General features: G+C 40.4%; 1 protein-coding gene across 2 annotated transcripts in view; it reads left to right on the forward strand.

Annotated features, from left to right (window-relative positions):
• Positions 1-15,633, forward strand: part of Ptprr (protein tyrosine phosphatase receptor type R) — a 262,896-nt gene that overhangs the window by 168,760 nt on the left and 78,503 nt on the right. For both annotated transcript variants that reach the window (XM_027928323.2, XM_071609161.1), the window contains one exon: positions 3,237-3,505. In XM_027928323.2, coding sequence (XP_027784124.2) covers positions 3,237-3,505 — 269 coding nt within the window. The remainder of the gene's footprint in view (positions 1-3,236; positions 3,506-15,633) is intronic.

Raw genomic sequence — 15,633 nt, forward strand, 5'->3', positions numbered from 1 at the left:
ATCAGTAAGGATTCTCATTAATTTCCAAGCAGTTCAATTATAATATTTATTTCTGATTATACCTCACATTTGCATAGTTTTTTATTTATTTCTTAAGAAAAAACTTCTTTTTTTCAAAAAAACCCAAAACATATTCTTAGAATTGATGGTTTTGAAATCCAGGGGTGATGATCAGATCTGCAGCACATGTGATTTCAAAGTCAACCTTCAAGGAAGGTGTGTGGGGAAGAAAAGCCAAAGAGCTGATGTAAGGGCTGGAACATGCAGAGGGCTGCAGGTCAGAGCCATGTCAGGGTCAGCAGGTCCACAGCCAGAGGTTGCCTTGGAACAAGCCTATTGCTTGGTTAGACCTCAGTTTCCTTCAGATGTAATGAGTTGGAAGATTTAATGACCATTTTAACCCAGAATCCCTCTGCATCTCTAATTAAAAAGTCACTCAGCATACATTCACTCATTTTGCTTTTTTATTTTTTTATAAATACCTCTTTTTCCTCCCCAAATTTCTTTCTTGTTACTACAATTTGGGATGCTATACCTGAGACATAAGTAAACTAGGTTTTCACTTTGGGTTTAAATAATTCCAAAATTCTGTTTTATATTGCAGTTTCTCGTTATTTAGTTCTTAAATTTGAGTCATCTTTCTCATAGGTGACAATAGTTTTTTTTTTTCCAGTACTTCGAATTTAACCCAGGGTCATTCTACCTCCATGATGCATCTCCAGCTCTTTTTATTTTATTTTATTTTATTTTATTTTATTATCTTGAAATAGGATCTCAATAAATTTCTCAGGCTGGCCAGCCCCTCAGCCTCCCAAATCACTGGTACTGCAGGAGTGCACCATCATGCTTGGCACTGAAAGAATACCTTTGAGTACATGTTTTTTTCAGAAAGAAACAAGGATAGTATATTTTTTGAGATTTTGCATTTTGAAAAATTCCTTCTGTTGACTTCATACACATAAATTCCAACTGGTCTTGATGTAACATTCATGCATCCTTTGTAATATACATTGTTTTTCCTCAAATTATGAAAATCCCTCCATTTTCATCTCACATTCACTGTTCTTTCAAATGACATACATGATTTGGAAGAATCTTTTGACCTAGAAATTTTTTTCATTTCGTATGCCTAAGTTCCATAGGCACAGAAGGCAATCGATTTTGTTCATAGTGGAATGCCCTATACCTTCACAATCCATGACACAAAGTGGGTGCTGAAAAACAGTTTTGAGCTGGGCATGGTGGCACAGGACAGTAATCCCAGGGTCTCTGGAGGCTGAGATAGGAGGATTGCGAGTTCAAAGCCAGGCTCAGCAAAAGTGAGATGCTAAACAATTCAGTGAGACTCTGTCTCTAAATAAAATATAAAATAGGGCTGTGGATACGGCTCAGTGGTCAAGTGTCCCTGAGTTCAAACCCCAGTACTCCCTCCACACACCAAAAAAACCCAACAGTTTTGAATGACTTTCTTCTCCTTCATTTATTCTAGCTTGTCATTTACAGTGACTCTTCTGACTTCCATGTCCAATCTTTTTTCTTGTTTTTATCTTTCTCTCTTTATTCTTTTTTTTTTTAATATTTATTTTTTTAGTTTTCGGCGGACACAACATCTTTGGTTGTATGTGGTGCTGAGGATTGAACCCGGGACGCACGCATGCCAGGCGAGCGCGCTACCACTTGAGCCACATCCCCAGCCCTCTTTATTCTTTTTCTCTGCATCAACAGACTGTCTCCCAAAGTTGCCATATGTATCACCAATGATACTTTCTACACTGCCAATTCTGTTCTTTATTGTTTGCAGAGAAAACTTCCACCTTTGGATTTTTTTTTAATTAATCTCAGTCTGATATCTTTTCATTGCATTCTATTTTATTCTGATATTTGTTGATGATCTGATTTTGTTAAACAGAATCTATTTTTCCAATGTTGTATTGAGAATACTGGAAAAAATATTTTCTAAAATTGTCATGAAATAAATTCTCAAAGATATTTTTTACTCCCCAATTTCACATTGATTCTTCCTTAATTTCCTTCATTCTGTAAGAAGGAAAAAAAAAATATATGTAGACTTTGCATTCCTCTAGCAAAAGATGACTAGAATTGGAAGGCACTTTGCAAAGAAAAGGGAAGTCAGAACTCACCTCATGACTAGGTAAACATGACTGCACAGAGCCAGGAGAGCTCTCTCCTAAAATAACACTCGTTTAGCTACAGATCCTAGAAATTAAACAGGGGAGTTTGATCAGCTTAAGGCATTTGAAGAAGTAGATGTCATCCCTGCTGTACACCTTCAGAAAAGTGCACAGAGTGAGTTATCCCCTCTTCATGTAAACTCGCTCATCAAATCACTCCCTGAGAACACACTTAAAGAACAGGAGGTCACTAGTTCCCGCAGGAGTTGGAAAGGAGCACTGAGCATAGGAAGCAGAAAAGCCCTATAAAAAGGGAAGTCGGGGAAAATGAGAGACAAACTTTGCTCCCCTCGCAGTTTGGCCTCTGGAGTGTCCCAGTACTCAGTCCCACTTACTAAGAGTTCGAAGCCAGTCATGCTACCAATTCCGAACTGAATCAGCCATTCCAGAAAGGGCTCCAAGAATGAAGGAAAGCAACACTTTTGCTTTTTTCTATATACATTAAAAAACTAAGAGGGGAAAGGGGCAAGATAGAAAAATCCTGGTTGTCCAAATTATTTAACAGATGCCCTGAATTTAATTTTGTCAAGTATTATCAGGTACCCAAGTGGATATGACCAGTCAGATATTTACCAAGATAAGAAATGTATGACTTATCGTATAACTTTTCTTTATTGATATTTTACAAGATTTCTTTCTTCCCTTCTATACTGGATGCAGTTCTCTGTTTCTATAAATGTCATAGGCCCATGTTTCACAGTTAATCTTTCTAGAATCCTACAATTTTAGTCAATTCCCGTGTGATCAAAATGATGTCAGGCATTCTTAAAAAATTGGCCATATTTGCTTTTGAATGTATCCTTGGGGAAAGGATTCATGCACCCAAATATTTGAGATGTACGTGCAGCATAACTAGAAATACCAAGTATATTCTTTTGAGAAAAAATATCTCGGTACCACAAAACCAAGAAATTATTCTAGAAGGCTGGGCTTACTTTGCAATTAAACTTTTATTTCAATTTGTCTTCTAAGTCAGTGTGGAGAAAAATGTTGTTTTGAGTGTGTGAAAATGTGACAAGAGCCCCTTTTTATCTCCTTTTGTAGATTTTATACAGATTAAAAGAAAGGTTTCAGCTTTCCTTGAGACAGGACAAAGAGAAACACCAGGAGATCCACCTGTCACCCATCGCGTTACAGCCAGCACAGTCAGAGGCAAAGACAGCCCACAGCATGGTCCAGCCCGAGCAGGTGCCAAAGGTGCCAAACGTTGTGGTGGACCCTCAAGGCCGATGCACTCCTGAGATCAAAGCTTCCACCTCCACCTCTGTCTGCCCTTCTCCTTTCAAAATGAAGCCCATAGGACTTCAGGAAAGGTAAGAGCTTTTATATGCAACTGTGTCATTTTTTTCTTTTTAAAGAGTGTTCATCAATTAAAAAGAATAGAACTAGAAATGATAGACAGAACCAGGTAGAATCATTCACCAGCAAATGGATACCAGAAGGAAGTCATGTTTCTGTCTCCCAAAGAGGGAGTTTGTTAGAGATAAGTGTGAGTGTTAGGCACATCTGATTCTGTCAAACTTGTGCAGACCCAAGGAAAGTCCATCTTCAAGTTCAAGGCAGTTTCTCTCACTATTAATTGAGCGATTATTGGGGGCTGCTAAACAAATATAGCCACCTTGCTAAATTGTCATCAGACTGTGATGTAAAGGGACTGTGAATAAATTTGGAGTGTTTCCTGCCAAAGTCCACATTGTTTAAAGTCATGTAGGAAAGTCTGTGCCACAAATGATTTTATTTAAAGTTTTCCCTCTGCTTCCTTTGACCACAACAAACATTAACTATGGAGGTCTATGACATTTTTGTTATTTTACCTGCCCTTGGGATCCAGTTATTCATGTGATGCACTTTATACAGACTTCTATTTAAAGCAAGTCTAATATAAGAAAACTAGAATATACAAAGTATTACATGAGGGACTACTGATTTCCTTTCCACAAATACAAAGTAAAGCTTTTTCTGTGGTATTTCTTAAAGTAAGTTTTATTTTTACATAGAAAATATTCTATACATTGTATTCAACATTGTACACCCGGGTAGTGGGAGTAACTAAGACGGCCTTTAAGTACATTCTCCTCGTATTTTCCTATATTTCCATTTTCTATCACTGCGCCTTTTGTTGCCTTAGCTTTTTAGATTATGTATACATTTTGGTTATATTTCCAGTGATGCATCACAAGGCCTGATAAAAACAGTCATGGTTTATGTATGCATCCTTCAAAAAATTGCATTTGACACTTTAAGAACTACAGAAGACAAAATCTGGCATTCAAAATTCCTTGAAATTATTATCAATGAACATGAATTATGTGAAAAGAAAGGGATTTGTGGCAGTGACTTCTACAATCCCTTAAAGGCCAAACACTTCGATGCCATATCAGAGGGAAAACAAAACAATCAAGTTATTCTTCCTCCCTCTTCTCCCAAATACCTGGTAGTCCACAGTGGAGCCAGGTGAGCCCCCATGTAACATTCTCTTCCTTGGACACCACTAAATTGCTCTTGAGGATTCAGTCTGGAAAGGAAGAATAGAAGGACCTCTCTTTGAGGCTAACTGGAAGTCAGGAGAACTGGAGCAGCCCCAGCTCTGCCCTGCCTGGGTTGGGTGGCCACATGTAAGGCGGCCGCTCATCTGGGCTTCACTTCCTTCTAAGTATGAACAGATAAATGTGACTTCTTAGCCTCCTTCAGGTTCCCTTTCTCCTAGACATTTATGTCTGCTTACAAGAGAAACCTCAAGGAAAGCACAGATCTGGGAACGAGCTTTAGTGGTGAACCAAGGGCAGAGCAAGAGTGCGTGTTGTCTGTGGAAGATTTAAAGATCATAATAAACTGACTAAAAGTCAAACCAATTTTAATTATCAGCATGCACCATCAATTCTAAGCAAGGTCAATATAAAATCATTTGGAAGAGTAGCTATTCCCAGCATCCTGTAGATCACTGCTGGGCTTGTTTGAATTCCCAGGGACATAAGGCTAAATAACCACGTGTTCATTTAATTGATGGGAATGTTTGAGATGGGAGAACGCAGAGGTGGGCATCTTATTCATCTTTGTGATCTGTGAGGAGACTCTAGCAGAGCATGTACCTACCTAATCAGTGTCAGATGGCTTCCCCGTTTCAGTCTACAGCTGTCCCCAAGTCCATCCTATTTGACCCCTTCCTTCCCACCTCAGAGCAGGAGAAACCTGTTCTCTCCACAGGACTCCAGGTCATTGCCTTCCCCCCAACCCAGTAACTTACTTCATCAACCCTTCTCTGTTTTCATCTCAACCTTTTCTTCCAGTGCTACCTGCTCAGCCTAGAAACAAGTTCTCTTTTGTATCAAAGAAAAACCTTTTTTAATTCATTCTTCCTGTGATTCTGTATTTCCTTCCCTTTTAAAATAAGCATCTTAAAAGAACAGAGTCTACTTGCTGCCCATTGGTTAAGAACCTTCCATCCTCTCTCTTTCATGCATTTATATTGGGTTGATTATCAGTGGTCTGACTACCCGACCCAAAGCATGGGCTTCACTTCTCTTCCCATCCAGTGCCGACTACTTCTCTTTTTAATGTCTCTCCTGTTTGGTGTCTGAGACAACATTTTCCTGGCTCTTGAGTGACTGTCCTTAGTCTCCCACACGGATATCTTTTACCTGCTCACTTGAGCATGTCATCCTGAGCCCATTTTCCTGTCTCCTGTATAGTCTAACCACAGTTGTGTCTTCTCACAGTACCATGTACACAAATAATTTCTATGGAAGAACCTCAACTCAAGTCCACCCCTCTACTGAGATCCAGATGCACTTTCCAGTTCTGAACTGGACATCGAGATCTTGCTAAAACACAACCAATTCAAAACATGCAGAAACAGAACTCAAAACCTTCTTCATCAAACCATTTTTCTTCTTTTTAACTTCTGGATCCTGGTAGCATCCTCAACCCTTCCCACCTTTTGTCTCCCCCTCTCATTAGAGCCAAACATTGGAAGACCTGGTACTTCTCCTGCAGTGCTCCTGTTGGTCCAGCCCAACACACTGAGCACTCAGGTCTGCCATTTCTCTGGATCAGTCTTCTACTGGTTCTCCTCCCTCAAATTCTGTCCTTGTCCACTTCACTCTCTGGACATCTCAGACAGAGTCTTTCCAAATTAGATTCAGATATTAGACTCTTTTTAAAATTTCTTAGTGTTTCCAACTTGCCTTCTGGAAGAAACAGATAATCCTATCTATAAGAAATACAAGATTCTTTCTGACCTCCCTCCTCCCATATCTGTCCTGCCACTTGGCCATTTTGCCAGGCACCATGTCATGCTCTTTAAAGCCTAGGAAGTAGCACTTGACTAGAACTTCTCTCTCTCTCTCTCTCTCTTTCTCTCTCTCTCTCTCTCCTTATTATAAAAATATTAGGGCTAACAGGTGTTATATATTTCATATTTCTCTCTCTTTCTCTCTCTCTCTCTCTCTCTCTCTCTCTCTCTCTCTCTCTCTCTCTTTCTCTCTCTCTCTCTCTCTTTCCCTCCACCCCCCCCCCGCCCCCGCTATTTTCCCTTGGAAAAAAACCCACCACTGTAGCAAGCATGAATCTGGATCTACACATCAAGGAGGCAAGACTGTAGTTTTATTTTACTGAAATTAAAACTAAACTTTTGTCATTGGGCTCATTCCACCTAAAGGGCAGAAACTTAATCTGAGCCCTTTCTTAATTCCCTCACCCCTGGCCTCTATTGCCCTGGGATTGTATCTGACTATTCAGGGAACTTTCTCAATTTGAAGAATAAGGATCCTATCTCCCTTGATATTATCTCTTCTGTCACCTTTGCTAAATTGTCCATTATGCCTTCAGTCCTCAGAAGTCCACTCAGGACTTATCTCACTACTCCAACTCAAATGGAGAAACAGAAAACTCTGTGCATGTATAAGACTCCATACCCCCTGAAACACCTTCCAGCCACTTTTTCTCTTGCCTCTACCAAGGATCAGGGTCCTTCTGCTGGGTGCCTCCCATTTCCCTATGGCAAAATTAAAAGATGGGGACTTTGGGACCTGTACCCTCAGGGCAGCCTCTAGACACTTCTGCCTCCCTGGATCCATGGACTCTCCCTCAGGCTATCTGGACAGGAAGCCCTGCTCTTGCTTATTTCTCATGCCACCTCATCTGACAGCCACACCCTGAAACAGATCCTCCCACTCAGGGCCTGATCACTAGAACTCAAAGTCCAAGACAGGACTCAAATTTCTCTGCCCTCTGCTTTCACTTCCCTTCCCAAAGGCAATAAAATACCAGGCAGCCTGGCAGCCTGCAGACAGGGAAAGTCCAAAGGTGAGGGAGGGTCTGGAAATGGGAGAGGAAAGTTCAAACCTCACTTCCCCCTGGAAGCTTCCCAGGTGCCCTCCTCCCTCCCTGCTCCTCCAGCCTACTCTCCCTGCAGCCCAGCACTGACTCAGTGACTCCTTTTCCTCCCTCTTCTGCTTTAGTCCCATAACACAGTGTGAGTACAGTATTTAATGCATGTCTTGGGTGTATTTTAAATTTGGGGTTATTGATCTGTCTTAGCCAGTAGACTCTGAACTTTTTGAGAAAACACGTATGATTTAATAGTCTTTTTATCTCTCACATGTAGAACATAATTACTGGATAGCAGGAGCTCTTGGAATTGAGTGAATGAGTGATTCTCAGGAGTCATTCTCAGGTCAACTCTCAAGTCAGCTCTAGAGAAACACTTTTCTTATTCCTCCATCCCTTCTTCTGCTCTCCTCACTCTTTGTTTCTTTTCCTGTAATTCCCTGCCAATATAGTAGAGTGGAAGAATTTTAAGAGAGGTAAAATATGAAGGATATACAGTGTGCCCTGCTGCCGGAAAACTTTGTTGACAGTTTTAAACCTTCAGAAATTTATGTTTATGTACTCTAATGGTCCCTTTTAAATAGCCTCATGCTTTACTTTCCATTTCTTGATCCAGGAGTGAAGTAATAATCTTCTGATTATTGCATAAAAGTATGGCAATGAAGCCATGAGATCATAAAGACTTCATTATGAATCAATTGACCCAAAAGTCTCTCAGGTCATGATATATAAATATCTCGTCTCTGATGGAGAGAATCTATTACCTTGGTATTATGAATAATAAAGTAAATTTTAAAATAAAATATAAGTAAAAAGCTAACATACAGGCTAAGACATATGCATAACTGAATAGGAAAGATATTCCTTGAAAGTTAAGAAGATAAAAGAACTTTATGGTGAGGAACATAATAGCTTTCTCTTCCTTTTTTTCCTTATTCACCAAATCTTAATTGATTCTTGAGCTTCCAACTTTCTTATTATTGGTTCTCTCTGTAATCATCACCCTGGACCCAAGTACTCATTACTTCATGGTTGCATTGTTGTGTCTTCTGATTATAAAAATATTAGGGCTAACAGGTGTTATATATTTCACATATATTATTTTATTTCATCCTTTTCCCTCTGGCTTGTTGTACACCTCTGAGGTTTATCTTGCTACAACAACACTTGTATTGTCCTATTTGCTGTGCAAAACTCCTCAGTAGCTCCTCTGTGTCTATAGGATGAGGTACAGGCTACCCTGCTGTGCCTGAGAGCTCCTATACTGTCTGGCTGTAATGATTTTCCCCAAACTTTTTGGTCACTACAACCCAAATTAAACCTTCTGTCCCATCCAGTCTGTCCCCATGCTCCTTGGTGCCTTGGGTTCCTGCCGAACAGACATTTGCATCTTTTTTTTTTTTTTGGTCCCTCTTTTTCCCTCCATCTATCTCCAGAGCCCAACATAAAACTTGCCTCCTCCACTGGCCATGTCGCTTCTCCATGCCCACAGGGATTTGTAATACCTCTGGATTCATATATGTGCTACCTCTTGGCAGTGATTTTAAGAAAAGAAGCATTCACAAAAGGACCCAAACTGTTCCTTGAGTGGTTTGTCCTGTCCCTTAACCAGACCATAAGACTCTGAAAGACAAGTACTGTGGCTCAAGAAATCCTTGCACCTCCTGCCTCCCAGGGTTCCTGCAACCCTGTTGCATGGTAAACACTCGAGAGGCATTGTGAAGCTAATTAGTTTTCCTTTGCATCTGGGGATCTCATATATTTTTAAAGATCCTTCCAGAAGAACAAATAGCCTAATGATAAACTACAGAGCTGAGTCTCTGACATTTATTAAATAAGTGACTCCACAGATTAAGTCCTCTGTGGCATAGTTTTCCCAATCTACAAAAGAATATCTGTTCTACCTGACTTCAAAGGATACTGTAAAAGTAGCAACCAACATAAATGCCCTGGTGCCTTTGAGAAGGGGAAGGTAGTCTAGTATTACTTTTGTTTTTGTTCTCTGATTCCATTTTAGAATCTATATGTACTAGGTCAGTTATGTTTTTAAAGTAGGAAAGCTGAGGCTTTCTTTTTTCTTTCTTTTTTTTTTTTTTTTTTTTTTTTGCTGAATTGATACAGTTGAAACTGCCATATGACATCTGAAGTATTTCTTTAACTGAATTAAATTTTGGCTTTTTTTTACATCTTATTTATAAATATATTAGTATATTTGTTTTTATAAAATTTACAAATATGTACTGAAAAGTTGGCCACTAACAAAATCAAATTAATCTATCCTAGTCTGACAAATGAATTCATTTCCCACAGTGATTGGAGAAATAAATTCAGATGCTTCATAAATAATATGCAGATAACCTAGAACCTGTTTGTTCACCCATAATAAGCAGAGTAGCAGGTCCATTTCAGACTGTTGTAAAGTTAAGCCAGACAGATGTCACCTGGCTAGCACAGCATGGGGCCATAGATAGCTCCTGTTCCCCATTTTCCCTCCTCTTTTACCCCATCCTTGTCCTCTCCAAATCCTCCACTTGTCACTCACAAGGAAACTGTAAACAGACTGGGTTCCAACTGCCCAGAAAACAAAATAATCACCTTCCAACCCGAGAAAGTACATTTTCTTCAGTGGGGAGACAGGACTCATAAATCTCCAAGTTTCTGCACATTTCCCCTTTAGGCCACTGTATGACTAATGACCAATTTTATGGAAAAGAAATCAACAGGCAAATGAGTGTGTTTGCATTATTTCCCCATTTTTCTTTCTTGATTTTTCTCTTAGAAGTAAAACCTGAACAAGGACAATTAGAGAACTATTCTGACAAGAGCAGACTCATGGTTAATAAAGCATTCCCTGTCCTGAGTTACTCTTTCAGGGATCCACTGGGGGGCCAGCGGGAATCTGGCATCCCATCTGTGGGGGTTTTCTTCTATCACAGCTGAGACCTCCATTGGCCCACAAAGGTGCTGATGCCCCCTGAGTAAACATTCTGTAATTTTTCTTCGGCTGTACCATTCTATGGTTTATTTGGCGTCCACAAATACTATGCAAATAATATGACATCCAGTTATGACAATATAAAGTTTTCTTAGGGGTTTCATCCTGTCCGAGCCTGGGAGATTTCTGTCAGAGCTAGAAACAATGAAAAGATGGGCTTTGCCAACAAAATGTGGAGTATTCTCTACCCACACTTGAAGCCTTTATTTACTATAATTTCCTCCAAGCAAGGCAGATGCTCAAAAATGATAACCTAGAAAATCCTTGATCCTCCTGCCATTAATATCCCTTTGGAAAAGGATTGATACAACTGAACAACAACAGAATACAGAGTACAGAAATCTTCAGGAAATTAAAATCTGTACTCACCAAATAAGCCCATCAATGAAAACAGAGTCAACTCCCTTACTCTCTGTCAAATGAAACAGAGGCCCAGAATTTTCTCTGAAGTCTTAACTTGAGATTTTTTTAAAAGCATAGCTTGAGATAAGATTTTTTTTTTTCTGTGTGATTTATTAAGAGAATGTTTTCAAAGAAGCCTATTAGGAAAGTGGGGAAGCTGAACAGAGGAGAAAGAGGTGTTTTCCCCTGGCATCTGCCCTCAGCCTGATTACACAGGGGGGGGTCATGTGAGTGGCGGCTCATGAACCACTGGTCCACCTTGAGGGAAATGGCTGGGTGTCTTCAACCTCATGCCAGTCAACCATCAACTTTAGGCCACCCAGGGGGTGGTGGAGGCATAACTATAAGGCTGGGCTAGGCAACGCCATCGGCTGAGGGTGATTCTCCAGAGAAGTGGCCTCTGGAGGTCTTTGAAAGCCAGTGCTCTCCCCATGGGGGAGGAGGATGAGGGCAGCAGCCTGGTAAGGGCAACCTGGATGGGGTTGCGACAACAGTACTCTGTTTGCCAAAGGTTAACCTTGTTCAGCAGAGCTAAGCTGATACTCCAGGTTTCTTTGATCTTTCCAGGCCATTATACCCATATCACGTGACCTCCTTCCCATAAACACCAATTGTTCTCTCAGAACCTATGCACCATTGAACACAGTCTATCAACACGACTCATTTGCTCCACCTGACAATATGGGGGATGGTAACATAACACATAACCAAAAACAGCATTGAGAAGTCAATCTTCTCTTAACTTCAAGTAACTCTGGTAAAAATAAATAAATAAAGCGATTTAGTAAGACTTACTCTTTACATGAATTATTTCATTTTATCCTCACAAGTGAGGAAACGAAGGCTTAGGGCATTTAAGTTGTTTCCCAAATAACTTAATAGTCGGTTTCTGGGAATGTCAGATTGACAAATGGAATCTAAACCCAAGCCGTGTGGCTGCAGAGACTGTATTCCTAACAAGTCCTACTACATCACCACCCTTGAGGGAAAGAGGAAGAACGTGTTCCTACATTCCACAGAAAATAAAGAAAAAGTAAGTTATAAATCAGTATACTTAGCAAGCAGGTCTACTGTGATGTGTTATATTCCTTCTGGCCAATTTCATGATTGGCTTTCAGAATATGTTCAGATTTTAAATTCAGCAAAATGCAAGTGTGTGAGGTAGATTCAGAGCATTCAGGTGGATAAGCATTTGGCTGCCCTACTAGAAGCACACTGGCCACCTCAGTTTTCTTCTTTTTTCTGGTTATTCCCATTCTTTGATGTCAGATGCTAATCTGACATCAAAGACCAAGATGATGGTGAACATGAGTTTAGTAAAGGAGCTGAAGTGAGAGGGAGATATGAGGCAATAATCCAGAAAACTGAAGTCTAAAACCTTTCTCAAAGGATGTGGTGGTAGCGATGGAGTCTCTGTCTGGATAATCACCCCAGTGTCACTATCAAACATAGTTTTGCTGTATACAAGTGGGTGGGAGGGACAGCATGAAGTCACACGATGGTGCCCCTCTGCCCAGTTGCTGCCTGTGCTTTCAGAATAGATGGAGGAGCAATGACTGCTACCACATTGGAGGCTAACCTACCCTCTGCCAACCGCTGTGCTCATGTATCATCTTATGCAATCTTCACAGCCCTTGAGGCAGGCACAGTTTTTATGCCCTCCTCACAGGTGAGCTAACAGAGACTTAGATTGAATAACTTGCTCAAGGTCACAAAGAAATGAAGATGTAGTCAAAGTTTCAAATCTAGAGTCTGGCTACAAAATCTGCCCGTGCGACTGTGTTCTCCCTCCTCCCAGATAATACAGATGAGAATATTTTAACTTTCTATTATTTTTATAATTATAACCTTATAAAATTCTTTATGAGGATGTCCAGAGATTGGGGAACGTTGAAAACATGCATAAGCCCTTCCTTAATGGAGAACATCAGATTCTTCTTTGTTTGCAGGATAGATATACCTGCATTTTTATGCAAGTGAGTTGAGCCTAAAGAGCTAGGAAAAAAAAAATCTTTGAAGAAGTTTTTTTATTCTTTAAAGATACAAAACGTAAAAATAAAAACTCACTGAGATTAAGAAAATGGAAAATTCAAAAATTTGAAATCTGCCTAAAAATTAATGACAAGTCATGAAACACAGTATAATAGTGTGAAATGAAAGAAATGACAGGAGATAGAACCCAGGGAGAGTAGAACAGGAACCAAGACATATTTATAAAGAATTAAAAATAGAGACGTTTTGCCTAAAAAGTGTCCATCACTTATTGATAAGCACAGGCCCAACATCTTTCCAAGCAGAGCCTGCTGTGCCTGAGACTTTGTGGTTGGATGAGTCCCAAGAGTGTGCACCCAGGCGGCTCCAAGAACATCACTGTAATTTCTCCTTTCCTCTGCCCTGTCCTCCCTTTCCCCACCCAGGGCACCCTGCAGAATGATGAGAGTGAGTCCCATGTAATCCTGTCCCTGCTGTACCTGTCATCAGACCTCCTCTCATATAGCCTGCCTCATCCTGAGGTTCAAGCAGAAAGGGCTTCTCAGCACCTCCATATCCACATACCCTCCCACATCCACTAACTTACAACCTGATCCCAGGCTCTGGCCCCAGCATAACCAGGTGCCCTCCATTTTCATGCACACTGTGGAGGATGGTGGCAGGGGGAGGGGCATGAATCCAGCTGCCTTCCCCTGGAACTCTCCTGGCCATTCTTTAGGGCATGACCTATTTTAAAATAGAATTATGATTGCTTCCTCTACACTGCATAATGCTCGCATTTCTACTGAGCTCTTACTGTCCTCGCCCTAAAGAAGAGGCGGTAATGGTATCATTTCTGGAGATTTATGTTTGCTGATTTCTTTACACATGCTCCAGTTAGAGACTCACTTTGGAGAGTACTAAAACACAGTGCTTTATAAAATGAGACTTCTGTCTTCACTAGCAGACCGTGTTCTAGATCTTGATGTACAGGCTGACAGAATTAGGTAAAATGGCCTGTTTTGTAAAAGCGTTTTAATCAGGGCAGGCACAGACAATTCCCAGAGTAAACGTAGCTTCCTATTTTGAGACAGAGCAGTTCTGAATCTTAGATACTGTGTCAGGAGGTTTTACCTTGCAGACTTTTGTCCAGGGTGTTATTTAAAATGTGTCATGAAGCTATGGCTCAGGATCCCAGTGTGCACATTTTATGAACTACTTGAACATCTTTTTCCTATGGAGGGAGACACCTCTCTGCTTTTATCAGATTTTCCCAGACATTGGTATATGACCTCTATATAGCAGGACAGTGAAAAAATCACAGACACCAATGGCAGGTGACCTGAACAAAATGAAGTTAATTTTCAGCTGATGGGCTTTTTTTTCCCCCCGTAAGTATTTTGCAAACATTAAAGTGGCATTCCCAGTTAGCAGTGCACCATGATTATCTGCTGTAACCTGAACATGAGGTGGGGGGTCTGTTCTCCGATCTGTTTCTGGTGCTGGCCAAATGAAGCCCGTTACTGTAATACAGGGAAATGGTGCCCTCTAGTGGACAACTCCATGTTGGCACAGTTGTCAGCTGATACCTCACCTGGGAAAACTCAATTTTGCTTTTGTTGGAAAACAAAAATCCATAATGACCTTAAGGTCCTCTCTGGTAGGAAAGGCATAGTCTCTCTTAGAAGGTATCTTAGGAAAAAAATCTCCGTGTAGGGATGAAAGAGCTGTAACCTGAGAAATGACAAACTGGCATGGACACTTTTAAAAATAAAATGCTTTCTAATAATGCTTGGTATCCAGTCATTTTCTCTTCTCATTTAATCCACAAGCAACTTTAGGGATAGCATTCCAATGAAGTTATTATTGCCTAATAGTGTTCTATAATGTACAAGTTCATTTTTTTAAGGAGCCAATTATTTTTCTAAATCAGGTGTTTAAATATGAACTTCATTGATCCTTCTCTTTTCCAAGCTATCAGGGTCCTGTCTGCCTTACCTTTTATTTCCCTCCTTTTCCCTCCTGATTTGGTGTCCAATGCTTGACACATGCTCCATAACTATTTGTTAAATCTCAGTAGGGGGGAAAAAAACAAGAGTAGGTTTATATCATGGAAAGAAAAAATTTTTAAAAGATGAAAATGAATAACTCTAAACATCTCCCCTGACCTTGGCCCACAGACAGAAGTCTCTCATGTTGGCAGGTTGTCCAGGCTTGTTAGCCACTTGAGTTGCTGTCCCTGCGTGTCCTTGATGATATCACACTGCCCCCACCAGGACTTCAAGGGGAGTTCAGTTTTTCCGTGCTCTGAATATGGTCTTCGGAATAATTACTATTCCTCTTCTTTTGTCTAAGGATTCTAAGAAACAAATTAGAATCTTAAACCCACTTTAATCAATAATGAGAATAAAATGATGAAATGGCAAAGGACATGCAAGAATGAGTACATTGAAAGTCTGGCAAAGAGCTCATTTGCCCGAAGGAACATACCTCAGGTGCAATCCTGGGTGTCGTTAGCCTCTGTTGGACCGCAACACTACTCAAGAATTACTTTTTCCAATCAGCCCTCCTTCTTGTTGCCCAAGGCAGCTTTTCCAGATTAGTGTTCTCTCCTTAAATTTCCTTCCCCCTTTCCATATATAAACAAACACAGATCTCAAGGAATAAACTACCTCTAAACTACATTCCTTCCCTTCCCTGACCTCATAAATACTTTCACATACATACATGTGCATGCACGTGCAC

Source organism: Marmota flaviventris, chromosome 3 (genome assembly GCF_047511675.1).
Source record: "Marmota flaviventris isolate mMarFla1 chromosome 3, mMarFla1.hap1, whole genome shotgun sequence".
In the NCBI taxonomy this organism is placed as follows: domain Eukaryota; kingdom Metazoa; phylum Chordata; class Mammalia; order Rodentia; family Sciuridae; genus Marmota; species Marmota flaviventris.